This window comes from Aulonocara stuartgranti, assembly GCF_965226115.1.
Source record: "Aulonocara stuartgranti genome assembly, chromosome: 6".
NCBI classification, from domain to species: domain Eukaryota; kingdom Metazoa; phylum Chordata; class Actinopteri; order Cichliformes; family Cichlidae; genus Aulonocara; species Aulonocara stuartgranti.
The window spans coordinates 25,707,004-25,727,408 of NC_138944.1; the positions used below are offsets into that span (position 1 = coordinate 25,707,004).

General features: G+C 43.4%; 1 protein-coding gene across 14 annotated transcripts in view; it reads right to left on the reverse strand.

Annotated features, from left to right (window-relative positions):
* The window catches only part of inpp4b (inositol polyphosphate-4-phosphatase type II B), a 384,743-nt gene that overhangs the window by 109,269 nt on the left and 255,069 nt on the right, over positions 1-20,405 (reverse strand). For 10 of the 14 annotated variants that reach the window (XM_082537632.1, XM_082537630.1, XM_082537622.1 and 7 more), the window contains one exon: positions 7,435-7,514. In XM_082537632.1, coding sequence (XP_082393758.1) covers positions 7,435-7,514 — 80 coding nt within the window. The other 4 variants (XM_082537623.1, XM_082537625.1, XM_082537626.1 and 1 more) reach the window with 4 other exon arrangements.

Sequence of the window (20,405 nt, forward strand, 5' to 3'; positions counted from 1 at the left end):
TCTGTCAAAACCATTCGAGATGTTGCTCAGGAAGAGGTAGGCAAGGAGTTAGCTCGTAGATATTTAGAAGAACTGAAGGCTGTTGGAGATAGTGGTAAAGCAGGTTTCTTGAGTGTTATTCAGAGTGAGGTCAAAGAAGTTCGACATAACTCTGAGATTCCTGACACACAGCCACACACAGCTCAGGATGGTGACACATCCCTCCATGACATTGTAGCTAGTGATCATGATGAACCTAATCACTACACACAGACCCACAATGCACCTGATAGTGCTGTGGTGAACCCTGTTAATATCGACCGCAGTCTCCTTAACCCACCTCAGATTCAAAAAGTTGTCGTTGAGCACGTTATCAGAAATGACTCAACAGCCCCGTGGTCTACACAAACCAGACTGCGCACCTTTTCTGGCCGTGCTCCTAGGCCCAATGGTGAGGTAGACTATGAAACATGGCGCACACAAGTGGACCTTCTTGTCAGTGATTGCTCTCTTAGTGATGTGCAAAAGGTTAGGAAAATACTTGAAAGTTTGCTAAGTCCAGCAGCCGATGTTGTTAAGTTGCTTGGTGTGAGTTCACCACCCAGGGCTTATGTTAGGCAGCTCGATTCCGCTTTCAGTGTTGTAGAGGACGGAGAAGAGTTATTTGCAACCTTTCTCAGCTCCAACCAGAATAGCGGAGAAAAGCCCTCAGCATATTTGAACAGACTCCATAGCCTCCTTACTCGAGCTATTTCTAGAGGGGGAGTCTCTGTCGAAACTTTGAGCGAACACCTACTCAGACAGTTTATTAGAGGCTGCTGGGACCAGAGTCTCATTATAGCTCTCCAACTAGAAAACAAAAAGAACAGTCCACCAACATTCCCAGATCTACTCCTTATGTTGAGGACCGAGGAAGGTCGTAGATCTGCAAAGCTAGACAGGATGAAAAAACATCTGGGTGCTACAAAAGCAGCTGTACATGCCCACTCCATTTTTGATGTACCCTCCTATGATGATGAGCCCGTTCCAACACAGACTGCAAAGCAGAGCGAAGCATCTAAGCTTGAGAGGAGAATGGATGAGCTTTCAAAGCAGGTAGAGAAACTGAGTCAAAGGTCCAAGAATTCTCCTTTTGACAGTGAGCTTAGTGCAGCGTTAAAACAGAGACAAGAAGAAACTGTTAAACTTGAAAGCAAAATAGATGAGTTGTCTAAACAACTCAGAGAGCTCACTCAGAACCAAAAATGTCCTAAAGAGAATAATAGTGGCAAAGACTTCCTTACGGCAAGAAATAGCAGTGCCAGGAGACCAGTTAAGGTTCCCTCTATGCCAAAAGCATGGTTCTGCTTTAGATGTGGTGAAGATAACCACATTGCCGCTCGATGCCCAAATGAACCCAACCAGGCACTAGTCCGCCAGAAGAATGCTGAGTTAAAGGAAAAGCAAGGAAGGTTCCAAGCCCAACAGGTTACTGAGCCTTTTGCTTTAAACTTGTAGCGGCTCCTGCTGTGGGACGTCCAGGAGCTGAGACCAGCATTAGTCCCGCCTCAAGTGACCAAAGAATTGGTGTTCAGAGCAAAATAAAGACCCAGACAACGGTTCAAGATTTCAGTTCCCAATCCCGCTTGCCACCCGGTCTGATAGGTCCTCGTTGTTCAGCTTCTGTTTTGGTTGAGGGTGTGCAATGCAACTCTATCATGGATAGTGGTTCACAAGTCACTACAATCTCCGAATCATTTCACAAGGATAAGCTGGCACATCTCCCCATTCAGCCCATTCAAGCATTGCTTGAGATTGAGGGTGCAGGTGGACAGCACGTTCCCTACCTTGGTTATGTTGAGACCCACATCACTTTTCCTCACAACATTACAGGCAAAGAGGAAGAGTTGGTTGTTTTGGCTCTTGTTGTGCCTGAGTGCCATTTTAACAGCAGAATACCAGTTTTGATTGGTACCAATGCACTGTTAAGACTCCATGATAAGTTATCTGAACGTGACGGTCCAGATTTCCTTCACAGACTGTGTTCCAGAGATGTAGCACTGGTTCTCCAGCACTTGGCTAAACAAATGGATGATTGCCACATACACCCAGTGAGGTTGAACGGGAAAGTACCAGTCACCATCCCTGCCAACCACAAGTGCTGTTTAATGGGCGATGTTAGGCTGAGAAAGAACACTCCTAACGTAAGTTTCGTCCTTGAACCAAATGAACACGACAAGTTACCTGGTGGTTTATTTCTTGAAACTGCTTTGATAGACATCCCTTACAAAGCTAAGAGTAAGGTTCCAGTCGTCTTGCAGAACTTGAGTGGGCATAGTATTGTATTGCAACCAGGAAGTACAGTTGCCCAGGTATGTGTAGCCCAGCACATTTCACCCCTGGTGCCTGTTTCAAATGCTTCTTCTCATGACAAGTTTGATGGAGAGAAGCTTAAGTTTAATCTTGATGAGTCACCCATCTCTGAAGAATGGAAAGAGCGCATCACCACCAAGCTCAAGTCTATTTCAGAAGTGTTTGCGGTTGATGATCTGTCTTATGGTCACACCACTGTGGTAAAACACCACATTCGGCTGAACGATGACACGCCGTTTAAGGAACGGTCGAGGCCCATCCATCCAAGTGACAGAGAAGCTGTCAAGCAACACCTCAAAGAACTGCTTAATGCAGGGGTTATTAGGGAGTCAGAGAGCCCCTACGCATCTCCAATAGTAGTTGTGCGTAAAAAGGATGGTTCAATCAGGTTGTGCGTTGATTACCGCAAGTTGAACGCACGGACCATTAGGGATGCTTATGCCCTCCCAAACATTGAGGAGACCTTCACGGCCCTTAGTGGTGCCAAGTGGTTCTCGGTCATGGACCTCAAATCAGGCTATTATCAGGTTGAGATGGCCGAGGAAGATAAAGCTAAAACTGCTTTTGTCTGTCCTCTTGGGTTTTATGAGTTTAATCGCCTGCCTCAGGGCGTTACAAATGCCCCAAGTACGTTTCAACGACTGATGGAGAAGTGTGTTGGGGATTTGAACTTGAGTGAGGTACTTGTGTTTTTGGATGATCTGATTGTGTTTTCAGACACCCTGGAGGAACATGAGGTGAGACTCATGAGGGTGCTGAACCGGTTGAGGGACTTTGGGTTGAAGCTGTCCCCAGAAAAATGTCATTTCTTTAGGCCCTCGGTGAAGTACCTTGGCCATGTGGTTGATGCCCAAGGAGTTCACACAGATCCTGATAAGATCTCAGCTTTGAAAACATGGCCTCGTCCTACAAACAAGAGAGAGTTAAAATGTTTCCTAGGCTTTGCCGGTTATTACCGGAGATTCATTGATGGATACTCAAAGATCGCAAAGCCTTTAAATAGTCTCACGGCTGGTTACTACTCACCCAAAAAGAGGGGTAAAGTGTATCTTGGAGAACATTTCAGACAACCATCAAACATTAACTTACCTTTTGGAGAGGAGTGGACACCTGAATGTGAAAATGCGTTTAAGACTTTGATTGAGAGATTGACATCGGCACCTGTCCTTGCTTTTGCCAACCCACAGCTACCATATGTCCTGCACACTGATGCCAGTCGTGAAGGCTTGGGTGCAGCGCTCTACCAAGAGCAGGACGGGAAGCTGAGAGCTGTGGCTTATGCAAGCAGGGGACTTTCCAAAAGTGAGAGAAACTATCCCACTCACAAACTTGAATTTCTAGCTTTGAAGTGGGCAGTTTGTGAGAAGTTTAACAGCTACCTTTATGGCGCTAACTTCACCATTGTGACGGATAACAATCCTCTCACGTATGTACTGACATCTGCAAAGTTAGATGCTGCTGGTCATCGCTGGTTAGCTGCGCTGTCTACTTATCAGTTCACCGTTAAGTACAGGGCCGGTCATGCCAATCGCGATGCAGATGGGCTGTCCCGACGACCACAAGCTCCTCCTTTTGAAGATGAGGATTTCATCAAAGAAAGGGAGAGAGTTGATGACATGAAAAACCGTCTTCTAGAGGTGAGCAACGAGATGAGTCACGAGGTGGTATCTGCCTTATGTCAACGCCATCTTGTGGTGTCAAAGATCGAGCACTGTTCAAATCTAGAACAACCCTTGGCTGTAGAGTCTCTTGCTGTTGATCCCTCAACAGTTGCGGATGTATTTGGAGAAGACACATTACCATCTATGACAAGCTCTGACTGGTATAAAGCTCAGAGGGATGACCCGGTTGTCTCACGTGTCATTACCTTCGTTGAAAGAGCTCAAAAGCCCAGCTTCAGAGAAACAAACCTTGAAGTTCCTGATGTTAGGCTCCTTCTCAAGGAGTGGAGAAGACTCGAAATGAGAGATGGAGTATTGTACAGGAAATGGACAAATAGAGACAACACTGTATGGCAGTTAGTCCTACCTGAACAGTTCAGAGGGAAAGCGTTGCGTGGAGTGCATGATGAAGTTGGTCATCTTGGTTTTGAACGAGCACTGCATCTTGCCCGTTCCAGATTCTATTGGCCAATGATGACAAAGTCTGTAGAAGAGAAGTGCAGACAGTGTCCACGCTGTGTCAGGAGGAAAGCAGTGCCTCAGAAGGCAGCGCCTCTTGAAAATATTATAGCAACTTACCCGCTTGAACTCGTCTGTATGGACTATTTGTCAGTTGAGCCAGACAACAGAGACACCCGGAACATATTAGTTATCACTGACCATTTTACAAAGTTTGCTGTGGCAGTGCCAACTAAAGATCAGAAGTCCAGGACCATTGCAAAAGCTCTGTGGGAGAACTTCATAGTTCATTATGGGTTTCCCAGTCGTCTACTCAGTGATCAGGGTAGAGACTTTGAATCTCACACAATCAAAGAGCTATGTGCGTTGATAGGAGCAGACAAAATCCGCACTACACCTTATCATCCTCGCGGAAACCTGGTGGAAAGGTTTAACCGGACGCTTCTTGATATGTTGGGTACGTTGGAAGAGGAAGACAAATCTCACTGGAGGGACTTTGTTAAACCCTTAGTTCATGCGTATAACTGCACGAGGAACGACACAACTGGTTTCTCTCCTTATGAACTGATGTTTGGCAGACAACCCCGACTACCCATTGATTTAGTCTTAGGTATCCAACCTGAAAATGCCAACCATAAGTCTCATTCAGAGTATGTGAACAACCTTCGTCAACGTCTGGAGGAGAGCTACACCCTAGCTGCAAAAAACTCCCAGAAGATCGGAGAAAGGAATAAAGTTAGGTTTGACAAGAGGATTAGAGTGGCCGAGCTCTGTGCAGGTGACAGGGTTTTGGTTAGAAACATGAGTGTCAGAGGTAAACACAAAATCTCAGACAGGTGGGAACAGAAAGTACATGTTGTGGTTAAACGAATCAATGATGGCCCTGTCTATGTTGTGGAACCCGAGTTGGGAGACGGACCAAAACGCACCTTACACAGGGATCTCCTTCTACCGTGTGGGTTCTTACCTGTGGAAGAAATAGCAGGGAGCAGATCTCATGGGTCCTCTAAAGGGAAGAAACTGAGAAACAAAGCCGAAAGAGAAGTACAATCTTCTGATAACCCTGATGGTCAGGAAGATGAGGTATACAGTGATGAGGACGAAGTGTATCCAGCTTTTGTGGTTCCAGAAATAATAACCAGAGGTCCTTTTATCCAGACTGAAAGGCAGGTTATCACACCTCAGCTGTCCACTGGGGATGTGCATGCTAGGTTGCCCCGTGCAGAGCCACAAGACGAGTCACACGCACGAGAAACACCCAGTCATGTTTCTGAACCTGAGCCTTTGTTACACTCAGAAAGCAATGAGGTGACCACATCTCCCATTCCATCTGATGAAGGTCCAGGTTGGGTTGTTATTGACATTCCTGAACAAACAGAACCTGTTGAAATGAATCAAGAAAGCAGCGACACTGCTGAGCAGAGTTCAGAGCCAGAGACAGTAGAGTTGCGGCGTTCTGGGAGAGAGAGACGCCAACCTCGTAAACTAACTTATGATGAGTTAGGTGAGCCTTTAATTTTGGCTCTCAGTTCCTTTTTGTCAGAGTTTCGCAATTGTATTCTCTCAGAGCACTTTCCTTCACACACCTGTTAAGTCAAGTGTGCATGCAGAGACTCATGCACTTTAGAGGGGGAGAGTGTAACCCAGATCATTGGTTGAGTATGGGATTTCTGATTATTTGTGGTCACTGAACGCACCACTGTGCCGTGCGCATAGCCACTCTCTAGTCCAGCTACAGAGTTTTTCCTCCCGTTCGTCCGATGAGGCGCATGCTGCTCTCGTGCCCTCTACGAGCTGGAAATTCGGGAAAAAGTCTTGTAGCGGTTACAAACGTGAAGCGGAGCTGAGTCCGACAGCATTCGCCATTACACGAACTCCTCTGGTGAGTTAGCGTGCAGCTCATGTTCGTATGAAATGTTTTGTGCCTTATTATACTGCAGCGAGGTATCAAATCTACCGCTGTCATGTTGTTAAGAAAGAGGCTAAATATTGTATAACGTGTGTTATTGGCTGACTGTTAGCAAGCTAGCCGTTAAGTGAGCCTAGCTAATGTCCTGAAATGGCGGCCGACACGAGGTCAGTTACAGTGTTATTATGTTATGCCTAAGAGAACAGCATTAATAAGCATTGTTAACAGCATTTATGTTCTGTTATATTTTTATTTTGACAAACCTGTATTATTATAATGGTAAGTCTGTTAAATAAGCCGTTAGTGACATGGACACTGAGTCAGTGGTACTGAGACTTATGAACATTTCAGTTAATTCTTCTGCACACTTGTGTGTAGGCTGGTTTGTTTGCCCTTTTGGTGCCCTGGATCCTACTGGATGAACTGCCTTGTGGAAGTCCTCATCTGATGACTCTGCCGAACCGTCCTGGCAAATAGATGGTCGTTGCTGCTTGCTGGATGCTATTATTGGATGCTACACCGTTCCAACAGAGCGGTAGGAACAATTCAAAGGGCCCCAACGATGCGCTTTATTTTTCCCTGAGCTCAGGTGATTTTCTTTTGGCCAAAGGACCTTAAAGGATACATATTTGTTTTTATTTATTTATTTTATTTTTCTTATGACACTGAGTGGAAAGACACTACAAAAAAAAAGGGGTTTATTATTTAAAATTGTGTCTAATAAATGTGTTTATGTTAAGTAAGTGTGGTGTCCATTGTGTGCTGGAAGCCTTATTGTTCCTGTGGTGGAGCAGCTACTACCAATCTCCTTTACGAAACTAGCTTCTGACAGGATATAGATATTTGGGATACATTTGATTTCTTGTAACCTATTTTTAGAGAAACTGTGATTCTGGGTTAAACATCGGGGTGAAATTGATGACACTGACACCTAGTGAACTGCCCAAGGTCAACAGTCCTGATTTCCACGCATTAAAGGTTTGGCGTAAGTACAGATTGCGTTACACACACAAGTCTGAGTTTAGGTTTGAGGGTTACGGTCCAGCAGCGAGCGGGACGGAAACATGCCCTTACCTGAGGCTCAAGGTCAGTCGTTCATCTTTTGCCCTCAGAAGATCTCCAACTGAAAATGTGGCACTACCCAGGAAGCTGCTCTGTAAATACAGGACAAAGAAGAAAGAAGCCCGTAAATGAAGTATCAGGTAAAGAGTTAAACAATTAAAAAAAACAACCGAACTCCTCTTTTGGTCGCACCATAGAGGTGATAGCAACAAGCACAAGCCATTTGCCAAGTACAATTCTGAAACTTCTGAAAACAAGTTCCTTTTTTGTCTCCCTTTAATCCGCTTTCTTTCCTTTCTCTGCTCCGACAACATGTGTTTGCTGCAGGCACAGTATGAACACGGGGTGTCAGCACACGAGAACTGGGTCATGGCGAGAGAGGTAGGGGACGAGCCCATCGGTAACGAAGAGAGATGATCCACATTTCTAGGCTACGCGCACGTTCCCTCCTTCCTTAACAGGAATGGCCAGATACGTGCACGTCTACTCACACCTACAGTCCTGCACCTGCATGTGACACCTTCAACATGAAAACTTGTATAGGAAGGGGGGAGGGCTGCGACTGTGCCAAGGACACAGGCTGCTGCTCCTGCTGCTGCAGAAACCTCTAACATGTAGGTAATTAACAACAGGTACAAAGGTGATTCCCAGCATTTCATCATAATGAGGGAGACACTTTAATTAAAGTATCCGCACACAATCAAGATGCTTTCAGCCCTTTTTTTCTCCCAGAATTTTGCTGTTTATAAATCCTACATTTATACGCTACTGATGGCTCTTCCAAAACTAAAAATAGCAGCATGTAACAGTTTGTGTCTCGCTCCTGTCTGTTCTTACATATTGTTGTCAAAGGCTTTGCCCTGCCTCTGAAGATGAAGAAAGTGAAGTCAGTTTTTTTAAATGAATGCAAAAAAAAGTTTAAAATATACAACATCGTCTGCAGAATTAACTGGAAGAAAACCTGAAATATAATAATAACTGCTATACCAGAAACTATCTCTAGTCGATAGACGGCGGAGAGTAAAAGTGTCAAAAACAGCAGTTCCTCCAATGGCCACTTGAAGCTTCCTGTCACTTCTTAAAGTGCTTAAATTTAAAATGAACATCCTCACTGCATGGTAACTTCCCCTTTCATAACAACTTTCATGTGGGGGTGAAGACAAGACAAGAACTAACAGACTTAAAAACTCCTTTGTTCCACACGCCATCAAACTGTTTAACTCCTCTCTGGAGGGGAGAGGGAGGGGAAACAGGAGGACAAAGGAGGGGGGAACAACTAAGCTGTAGTGCCTCTTCACTTCACTGTGCAATACCTTTTGTGCAATACTTTTGTTAATAGTCAATGGTGCAATAGACCTCAATACTTGAAATGTGCAATTCACTTGTATTTTTATTTTTATTCCTATTTATTCTATTTATCCCCTTCGTATATTTTATTTATATATGCCTCTGTATTTATATATGTGTGTGTGTGTGTGTGTGTGTGTGTATATATATATATATAATATTCTGTAACTCTGTAACTTTTGTTGGTGCTGTGCTTTTGGAAACCAAATTTCCCAGAGGAACCCACCCGAGGGATTAATAAAGTTTTATCTTATCTCTTATCTTATCTTATTTTATTTTTAAAAGTTACCAATTTGTTTACCAAATCATAACAACAGCTTCCTCAAGGCACATTATATTGTAAAGTAAAGACCCAAAAATAATACACAAAAAGAACTCATATGACCCCCATAAGCAAGTGGTTTGGCAACAGTGGAAAAGAAAATCTCCCTCTTAACAGGAAGAAATCTGGCAGAACCAGGCTCAGGGAGGATTGGCCATCAGATTGGTGGGGGAAGAGTACAGTCTAATAAATAGCAATAAGTAAGTTTATCCCTGAGTTTGGTGAGTGAAATTTCACTATTTTAGCTGTGTAGTACGTTACTTAGCAACAATTAGACTGTATTTCTGTGCAATGTGTCCATACTGTCTATGAATACTACTTGCTAACAAAGCCTACTATTGACAAACACTACTATCTATTAGCGTCATAAACCATTGAGTGACATCATGGTGGATACATCCATCTTTTATATAGTTTATGATCTATCCGTCCATCAGTCCTGTTTTTAGATGCCCCCGGGTGAGAGGTTGTATATAGATCTACGGTCTACAGGGCTATCACAGTCACACTCCATTTTACACCTATAACCAATTTAGAATCACCAATTAGGCCAAACATGCCCGTCTTTGGACTGTGGAAGGAAGCTGGAGTGCCCACAGACAACTCATCCAGGCATAAGGAGAACATCCAAACTCCACTTAGAAAGGCCCCAGCTGGACGCTACTGTTTGTGATTGAAAGCAGAGGTGGAGAGTAAAACACCACACAGTTTTACACTCCACCTACAAAGAAAAGGTCACAAACAATGCTCTGTCAGCCTGTGGAAATGGGACATTTAAGTCATGACTGGAGTCGCAGCTGATATATGAGAAGCAAAGCTTAATGTTTGAGTTAACACAATTTATAGCACTTCTTTGGTCTTTTAGCTACACTTTCACTTCTAATCATTTTTCCTAACATTGCACTGCTTTTTCTCTCCCTCCCTTTTTGGGTCTCTGCAGTTTCCTATATCAGATTTAAAAAAAAAAAAAAAAAAAAAAAGGGCATCCTGTCTAGTGACCTTTTCTCTCAATCATTTCCTCCCCGGCATTTTCCTGCTACCCCATACAAATCCCCATATTCTTAAGGCAACACACTGCCCCAGACACATTCTTCTGCCCTATCCAGTCGCAAGATGGAAAACAAATGAATGCAAACACAGTAGAGAAAGGGGAACATACCAAAACACAAGGTCAGTGCAATGCTTAAAAACAACCCCAATCTCCTGGACACACAAACGCGAGCATCGCATTCAGTTACAAGTTTATGCAGCATAGTGGTGTGTTCTTATGAATTAAACAGAGCTAGGATCCCCAGCAGGCGCAGCTTAACATGCACAATGTCATATTCTTCAGCACTGACGGATTTTAGCCAATCCCAGTTTGCCCTGATAACCCAGAGCACAAGGCACAGAAGGCCATTACACACCGTGGAGGAATATTATATTCCCCCATAGCCATTACTCGCAAGTCGGTACAAAATGTCTGGCAAATCCATTCCTTAGAATCTTTTTATGGCCCCTCACGATGAAGGCTTTAAAAGTAATGAAGCTCTGGAGACTGGTGTTCTTACTCAAAATCAAAGTAGCTATACCACCGAAAATGAGAGAAAGATGAGGGCAAGAGGAGGAGTAGAGTGAGAAAAGAAGACAAATGATGCTCTTCCAGGATCATGGAGGATTGATTATGACGGTCTACCTCTGTTCCCATCCTGCATGCTCTGGCTCTGTCTTCTTTCTATCAGTCTTTTCACCTGCTCTTACTCATTCCCTTGGCTAGCTCTAATAGTGGCGCCAGTTGGGGAGGTAAAAGAAAAACTTTTGACGTATGGTCTCTGTCGCCAGTTTTTGAAAAAAAAAAGAAAAGAAAGGAAAGAGTCAGGTTTAAGTAACAAAATAGAGCTCTCAAAAGCACACAAGATCAATCATGTACGAAAAATGAAAGGAGCACGCAGAGCTGACGGACTGCGGGTCTGCACAGCATCCCGAGCACTTGTCTGCGGACCCTTGAAGGCCACAGTGTCTGCTCATCACTTGACAGAGGTAAACGGCCCAACTCAAGCTGTAGATCTATTGATTTTTCTCCATGCCCTGGGTGACAGGGTGACAGAGTGACACACACACACACATACACAGGCACCCAGTAAGACTCTCTCAATCATTCCTTCTCTCCCTGTCTGTCTCTCCCTCACGCACACACTCACCAGCTGCAGAGAATACCTGGAGGAGAGGGCATTCATTCACATGCCACACCAACAAGTGACATTTTAGATAAATGGCAGCAGTGACAGTTTGGCACAATACTACGCATCAGGAGTATTATTAACATTTGTGATTATGAACAGATCTGCACCACGGAGGTCAGTAATGTTTACATGGACGCGCTGCTCCCTCACTACAAAGTGGGCTCTGCAAATCGGCCTAATTAAGTCATTAGAGATGTCACGACACGCACTTTATCGTGGCATGCAAATATGTGCACTCAGACGCGAATTACAGCTACAGCAAGTTAAAATTGACAAGGAGTGTGAGGGTACACAGCAAATACATGCAGCACATAAACACACGCACGCACACGATGAAGTCCACTTACAGTTGTGTTTGACAGAATCCTTGCAGCAGCACACCAAGTTAGACAGTGAAAGGAGAGCTATAGAAGTGAGGAGAGTCTGACAGAAAAACAGAGGCTGAAATAAAGAAGAGGGGAAAAAAGTGATGTTATGTCTTCCTTCTTCCTCTTAATGAGCTCCAGGATGGTCCTCTTACATATCTCCCTCCAGTCCCTTCGTTAGAGTAACTCCATGGATGCGTTGTATTCACTCTTTAAAGAGCAGCAGGCACACTGGCTGACACAAACATGTAAACCGTGACACACACACACGCACACACATATTGACATGCACACTGCAGCCGCCGCTGTGTCTCAGAACTGGCTAGAGTGAGCTACTGCCGCTACTGCTGTTGCTGCTGTGCCCTGCTTGGTAAGCGAGACCAGCGAGAGAGAGAGAGAGAGAAAAAGAGAGGTGGAGGAGGGAGTGACAGGAGGGGAGGGAGGCAGAGAGTCGACACATACAAACAGAGAGGGGGATGAAGGAGGAGGAGGGTGGAACAGAGAAGAGGAAGAGGCAGAAAGGAAGGAAGACTGACAATTAATGGGTAGAAAACCAAGATAGCAGCACAGAAAAGGGGAGAGAGATATAGAGTAATATAGGGGGAAATATCTAGTGAGAGAGAGGGAGGAAGAGGGAGCGCACAGACACAGACTTGTGTGTCACACTTCGGTTGCAGCCTGTGACTCAGATGGCCAACAGGAAAAGAGACACTTGTTATGGCTGCTTGAATTAACACGAATTCCGACCACACGGTGGAAGGTACGCGTGTAGGTGTGTGTTTACATACAGATAAACACTTCAAAACGAACCCTGGCGTGCTCGAGGATCACACGAGAGGACTCTCTCTAAATTTTTTACTCAAATATTTACCGACACGTGCAGCTGCCGCTGAGAGAGAAAGGGGGGGTATGCATTGATAGAAACATCAATGCATTTAGAAGCTCAGAGACAATGGTGAACAACAACACGCGACACCGAGCTCAGGCTCTAACCAGCATCTGAGCTTGAAACGGAGATTAAGCGGGGTTTAAATTTCCCACGCTGACACAGGGATGAGTAATTCTGGAACAAAAGGCGATCCTCCACACTGGCCCTTATCACCCACGGCAGGTAGACAAGCCAACACAATAAGACACGCACGCATACTGAAACACTTCATGCACACACTCACCCACCCACCCACCAAAACACCTGTTATTTTTTAGTACACATCGCTTGGTGCAAATGCAGCGAACACCGGAGGCCATGGCGATTAGGAATTAACCTTTTAACTGGCCGGGTGTGAAATAAGGAAATGCTGGGCAGAAACACTGGATTTTAAAAAGTCTCTCTGCCTTTAAAGCCATGAGGATTGATGACCCGTGATGGCAAGTGGAAACCAGAGACTGATGCATGGACTCATACCTGCCAAAAGATTATCCGAGATCCTTCCCAGACTGCTAACAAACTGCTTACTCTGACTCTGCAAAAAGAATTTATGCACACAAGAGCTCCTGCCAAATCCATTTGCGCATTTCTAGCTGGTTGCTATTTTTTTTTGTCAGTGATTACTGATGTCTTTTGTGGCCTTTCTTCAGTGTATTCCCATTTTAAATTACAGCACAGAATAGGAATTAGTTTGAATCTCAGAGAACCAGAGGCGGTTTTGGGGGGTAACTGCATGCATGGAGAATCCTATATCCAAAGCTTGTTCAAAATATGTCTCAAGCAAACGTGTTTAATGCCGTACTTTGAAGCTTGAAATGTTTGACATATTGCGGATCATAACTGTGAGTTCCTGGAAAGCACGCTGAGAGTAGCGGGGATTTGACTCGCAAGCTACCTACAGTACTGCAGTTAAAATATTTGAAGCTCTTGGCAGTGAAATGAAAAATGAAAAGCCTAAAGAAAAAGTGCTCCTTTATTTACGCTAATTTTAATCACTTTTACCCCCCAACCAGCACATTAAACACACGTTCAGTGACCTTGCATAATTCTGGAGGCAGTCAATGTGTTAGCCTGGGCAAAGACGATAGAGCAAATGCCACTGGCAGCTGAAGTCTTCGAACAGACGGCAACGAGGGATCTCAAGCAAGCAGTCACCCCAAAGCCGGATGAGCACAGACAAAAGCACTGGGTTGTGTTTTCCCCGGGTGTTCTCATTCTTAGCTGTCTACAATCGACATTGTCCTTGCATTCTTCCCCGACCTATTCTTTCATAGTGTCTACCTTGACCTCATTCCTCTTCTTTTGATCTGCCCCCTCACACACACTTTTTTTTACCCCTGCCATCTCTTTCTTTATTGCAATACTTCTACACAGAAAGACAACTATTCTGCACCAACGCCGCTCATGTACTGGTTTGAATTAAAGCTTTTGGCACTGATTAAGGTGACATATTTAGAAGTTCATTTTTTATTTTGAGAAGAATCCCTCCATCCCCTAAAATAGCTTATGAATGACTCTACAATTTTACCTTCTTTATTACCCACAGATTTATTGATATGACAATTAATCACCGCCTCTAGCAGCCTGCCTACCATTCACCTTGAGCCCACTCTGCACAAACACTATAAAAAACAAAACAACTGGATACTTACAGTGCACTGACCAAGGAGGAGACAGGATTGCAGATGGTTGCCTAGAAGTCAATAAATCTCCTTTTATATGAGGCCTGTGCTATCTCGCAACTAATCATGTGTTGATAACGTCAGAGGAAACCTATCTCCAGTTTAGAGCTCTGACAAGTTTTCTGCCTCATGGTGCAAAATCAGCTCTGAGGTAACCTGTGTGGATGGAGAGTGGTGTCTGGCACAGGGTGCTGCGATTCCTTTAGGTTCTGAAGGTTGAGGGTTGGGTCCTTCACAGCTTGTCCTGGCACATCCAGTGAACGCTTAATTAGATGGGAATCTGGATGGTATGAGGCATTAGGGTGTGCCATTCCCACGGAGAAGGTGTTTGGTTTTCAGCAATTGTGGATATTAAGTGTGAAAGTAATGCACACATTGATGGCAGGCACCCAGTGTTTCCCACAGGAACACTGCATTCTAATGAGATGGTCAATAGTATTAACTTTACATGTGAGTGGTTTAAAGTAATGACTGCTCTGTTTAGCATACAGAGTGGAAACATCCACTGGCTTTGCATTTAGATTAGGCAATTCTTTTATATTTTATTTATATCTGTAATTTATATTTCATATTGTGATTTTTTATCTGTATCATGATTTTACTGGAAAGCACTTTGGTGTACTTCGGTCTTTAAAATGTGCTATATAAATAAATTTTGATTGATTGATTGATGTGGATGTTTTAAAATTTGGTTTTCGTCAGCGGGGGTCTTATGTGCAGCGATGGTAGAAAGTACGTACAATTGCAAAACCTCAATTCTTTTCTTTTTCACTCATTCTGTTGTTATGTTAGGTTTGCTGCTGCGCTTGGATCATTGTCCTGTTGCATGACCCAGTTTCAGCCAGGTGTTAGCTGTCGGACAGATGGCTCCACATTTGATTCTTGAATACTTTGCTATACAGAAGAGTTCATGGGCGACTGAATGACTCCAAGGGCAAAGTCCTTTCCACCAACTATTTCCACGTTGGGAGGCATTTAGTGAGATGTCAGATAGACTGACATCCCCCTTGAAGGTTTTCTACTTGACAATGATCTTTGCCATTATAGAGCGATGGACATCAGATTGTTTGGAAATGGCCTGACTGTAAAACCTCTCCCAGGTTGATGGGAAGCAACAATTATTTCTCTAGGATCATTGCTAATGTCTTTCCTTTTTGGTACATCTGAATGCTCCAAACTAACAAACTGCCCAAATTTGTGCTTTTAGAAGAAATGATCAGTTAATCAATTGGATCTTTTTGGTTTTTTGTTATATAAACAAAATCACAGTGTAATATGTCATGCTTTGCAGTTCACTTGAAGTTGTATTTACCTTTAGTTTCAAACATCCAAAGGACCTGGTATTTTTATTATGTCCTGATATGTATACAACCTTAAAACCTTTACAATCAGGTCTATCTTATTTAAGCCTTTATTTAATGCATTTTGATGTAATGGCCTCAAACGATGCAGTTGATACAGTTATTACATGATTTTTAATGGTCTGGCCGGTATAGGAATATTACAGCAGGCTCCTTTCTGTGTACTTCTTGTTTTGTTACTTACGCTAGTCCTAAGGCGTTGCGTGCGTGCTCTAAGAAGTGTTCAGCAGACTTATCTGGATTAAATATTGCTGATTTGTTCTTTGATAGAAAACACTTTTATGTGTTCCTCTAGGGTTTTTTTTTCCTCACAATTATGTGCCTTATTAATATTTTTTTACTATTTATGACTGCTTTATGAATAACTTCTGAAAATCTGTCAAAGGCATCAAATGCACCTACTGTAACACAAGCCTGCCTTGTTGTGCAAACATGAAAATGAAACAGGAGAGATGAATGCCTTCTGGGTTTGGCTTTGATAAAAGAAAGCAAAACTTTAATCCTTGTTAACTATAGTTGTATAGATTATTGAGTGGAAAATTGTGGAAGTGGGCTTTTAATTGGCATAGCTTTCCATGACTTCACTCCTGTGCTTCCATAATTCACTGATAATTCTTATCTATCTCCAGAGTCAGATGATTGTAAATTGCCATTATAGCACAGGCTTAAGGAAAGTCAATTCTTAAACAAAATCATTTAGTGTACTACAAGCACACATTACCACGCGTGGTGATTAAGAACTGAATCAATATCTTAATATCTGAGCATTATTAAAATTGAAGTTTTAGCCATACACTTATGTCAGTACTAAATGCATTTGTTAGTTTAATTAGCCAAATGTTTGAGGGGCACAGATCACTGTGCTGAAATGGGCTGCAATGACAAACAAACTCAATCATTATCTCAGCCTATTATGCAGGCTTTGATAGTGTGGCACAGAATATCAAGTATCTATATTTTAGAAGGCTGGAGCTTCCCCAATGAATGATTTTACCACTCTCACATGTGCTCTTTGTGCTGGATCTATATTTGCAGTATACCAGAACAGAACACATGTGAGAGTTGCTTTTTGATCAGATTCCTGTGTTATACCAGTGACATTTCAACAAAAATCACACGTTACATCTCAACACTGTCACCTGAAGAAGTGAGAAGTAAATAAAGCTTTCTGTCAGAACATGTATTTCCAGAATAATACACATGTTTAATATAATGACAGCAATTCTCATAAGCATTTAAAATGAGATACTTCCTGCTTTTCTTAAACCTAAAGAATCCAGCAAGGCATTTTTGCACTTTGACGAGCACTCAAAGGAAGCTCGTCTTTTCAACCTGAGAGGTAAATACTCACAAGTCGGCTGCTGCGAGACAGTGGTTTCCTCCAAGGGAAGCTCCCTTTAGCATTCTGTCTCCTGCGGTTTCTGTAATACACGGCGATCTATAGAGCCTTGTATGATAAATACTACACAGCAGCGGACAGCTTAATATCTCTCTTCCTCACAAAACAGTTTAAGCTTCCCGAGAGTCTGTGATTCTCCGTAACAAAAGCAACACACACTCAACATTCATACCTGCTCACACATTCTTCAACTTGTCAATGCTTGCCTCCAAACATGAATCCCTTCGTGATGCTCTAGCTCTAGCGTTTCACTTCTCCCTGCCTCTCTTTCTGCTCCTTCTTACTTCACTGGGTTCCTTTTAGTGTCCAGCCAAACTATCTGCTAACACGTTTCCCAGAAGCAGTGTTTTGGTGCTAAGCCTGCATGTGTTTCTGTACTAAACTGCAAATGCTGATTCCCATGTACAGCTGTTTCACTGGTAAAAGCTCCAGGTTGAAGAAAGAAAAAGAAAGAAACTGCATCATGCCCTTGGTACGCTGGAAGCATACCACCGGTGCTTTCCCCCCCACGCTCTCGGCTTTGCTTCATAAACTTTAATAGCTAACCCCACTGCAGACTAGGTGATAAAAATCAAGGCTCCCTTCACTCACAGTCTGTAAACATGACTTGGTAGCAGGTCTACAGACTGTACTGCCTCATCCAAATCCCCATCCTTGGACTTAAGTACTACATTGAAATTACAGCACATCACGCCAGTCTCTTTTTGATCGGGTTACTTTTTAATACACTGCTTTTGGCTCTGTGAGCAGAGGCAGATCCATGTGATCAAACGGTTACAGCATGCAAACGTTAAATATCAGCTGCTTATTGCAAAGCTCTTATCTGCTAAAGCTGGTGGGTAAGAACTTCCTCTATTCTGACTCTGCAGTTCAAGCTGAGGCCCACAAATATAGCACAAGAAAATTTGCTTTGCAAGGTTCAGAAGGGACACGCTGTTATCTTTTTATCACACCCAAAACATCTTGCGATGCTACATATCACACTTGTCACTTTGCTGTCATCTTGGTGGAGGCATTAGTATGAAGCTTTCAGTACTCAATATCAAGAAAGCAGACAAACAATGACTATAATTTTGTGCACAATCCAGCATCCGGTTCCTTGCACTAATTTCGTTAGATCCCCGTGGTTAGAACACAGGGAATATCCTGCTTGCAATTTCTTGCCCTTACGTAACAGCAAGAAGCTGCTAGCTCACCCCGAGGCTACAGGCTGTGCCGGGTTCTCTCTCACATTGGCTTGCTTTTCTTTTTTTCTTCTTGCACAATCACTCACATGCTCAGACACACAATAATGGTGCTATAATATGCTAGCTCATGCCTGAAGTGGTTGATAGCTCACTTCTTTAGAGAGCAGAGCTATAGTGGCTGTGAAAGTAAACAGCTCGGATCAAACCAACTCTTAGCTCCCTTTGAAGAGTGGGAGACAATTACAGAGATCAATGGTGCAGCCCAGAGGTGGTTAACAGCCTAGACAGGCAGAAAGACAGAGATTGATGCCTCATAAGATCTAGAGAGTCTACTCCTCAATGACTTCACTATGCAGCCGAATCCGGGGCTCAGCGCATCCTCACTGTACATACATGTTTGAATAGTGAGGCTTACCCCGAGGCTACAGCATGCACTCTGTACCTGGGAGCGTTCATCCCTTAGCGAGTGTGATTCAAGCACAACTCAATGGATTAAACCGAAATGTGTTGCTTGTTGGAGCAGCTGTGTGGGTAGAAGGTTTTGTGTGCAAAACTTTTTAGAATAGACTGGTGGATTTCATATTAGTCTCCACGTTCACGGGATGCATGCAAAAATGATTCTTTTCCCTCATAAGCATGGAGCTGTGATTCTGAGTAAAATGCAGCTGAAATATATAAATTAAAAGGTTTATTTATTCAAATTATTAATCATCAAGGAAAATATGTTTGACTGTAAACCAAAGAAGTAAATTTCCTTTGACCAGATACCACTAAATGTAACATTTTACATTGTACAAAGTTACACAGAGAACTCACATGCAATCAAATGACTCAAAGTGTTTAGCAAAGCGTGTGATGTGCAGTATGCACCAATGTGCGGCTGTGCACGCAAGTGTGAAAGTTGCATATTGCACCTAAAAAACTTTGACTGTAATGACTGTATTTCACACTGAATTTAAAGCACCCATTGACATGGTAACAACAGGCTCAAACAAAAAAAACAAAAACTTGCACTAACAAGTGTCAAGTGTCTGTTTGCGTGTCTCAGCGAGGGGGTGAAAGAGGGGATCCGCTCTAGCTGAGTAGGAGTTTCAGAAGAAGCTTTCCCGGCGCTTCTCTTCCGGTGGGATAACGTAAAAATGAGTCGACACGCAAGCCACAGATGACTCGCTCCACCTTGCCTTAGTAAACAACGAGCTGCAGAAAAAGAGTGGGAGAAGTGCCGCTAGCTATTTTTGTTTCTCAGCACACCAAAGTCACATTAGTTGCCTAAATGACACATTTGCCAGCTGATGTGGAACAATACCACAAAAAACAAAACAAAAAAAACCCCTTTTGAACTAAATATGTGAAAGCAAAATTTGTCCATGGTGGCTCTGAGATGAATAGATTCAGAAAGTGCTTTTATTGTTGTGCACACTCATGAATAGCGCATTAAGTTCTTTAAAAAGAAAAAAGAGAGAGAGAGTGAGAGAGGAAGGGAGCGATAAGATCAAAACAAATATGTTTGTATTTCCTGGGGAGGGGGGAAAAAAGCTTTTTTAATGTCTTCCCACCCTCTTTTGGTGTGCGGCGGGGAAGCAGCGTCGGCTTATTTCTGATTATCATATAATTCCATCGGTGCAAACGGAGCAAAACAGCAAAGCAGGGACAAGAGCCGCCCTGCCCCGCACTCATTTATTCTTTAGTCATCTTGGGTGAGGGAAGGTGGAGAAAAGCAAAATGCCATCAACAAATTTTAAAGGCAAGCTGCTGTACGAGAAACTGTATACTTTACACACCGCAGTGCTTGAACTGGTGGGGAAACTTATGAACTGCTGCCGTAAAACGCTGCAGCATCACAGAATCCATCTCAATTGAGCTTGGTTTTAATTGCACCCACCCAGCATGAGTACACAGTATGTTGACACCCACACACGAGATTACAAAGACTGCTTGGCCAGAGGCTTACTCACGCAATGTACACAACTCTGGCCTGGCTGGCAAGCTCATCAGTGGCTCAGTTAGCCGTGGAAAATAGCAGCCTTTACACACACAGACACACACGCACACACTCGCACACACAGGCTACAAGCATCAGCACTTTCCACCAGTGTCTCTCTTAAAGGAAACCATTACGCTGCAGGAACCCACGGGAAGGCAGGCAGGAGGGGATTTTCTCGAGAAAAAA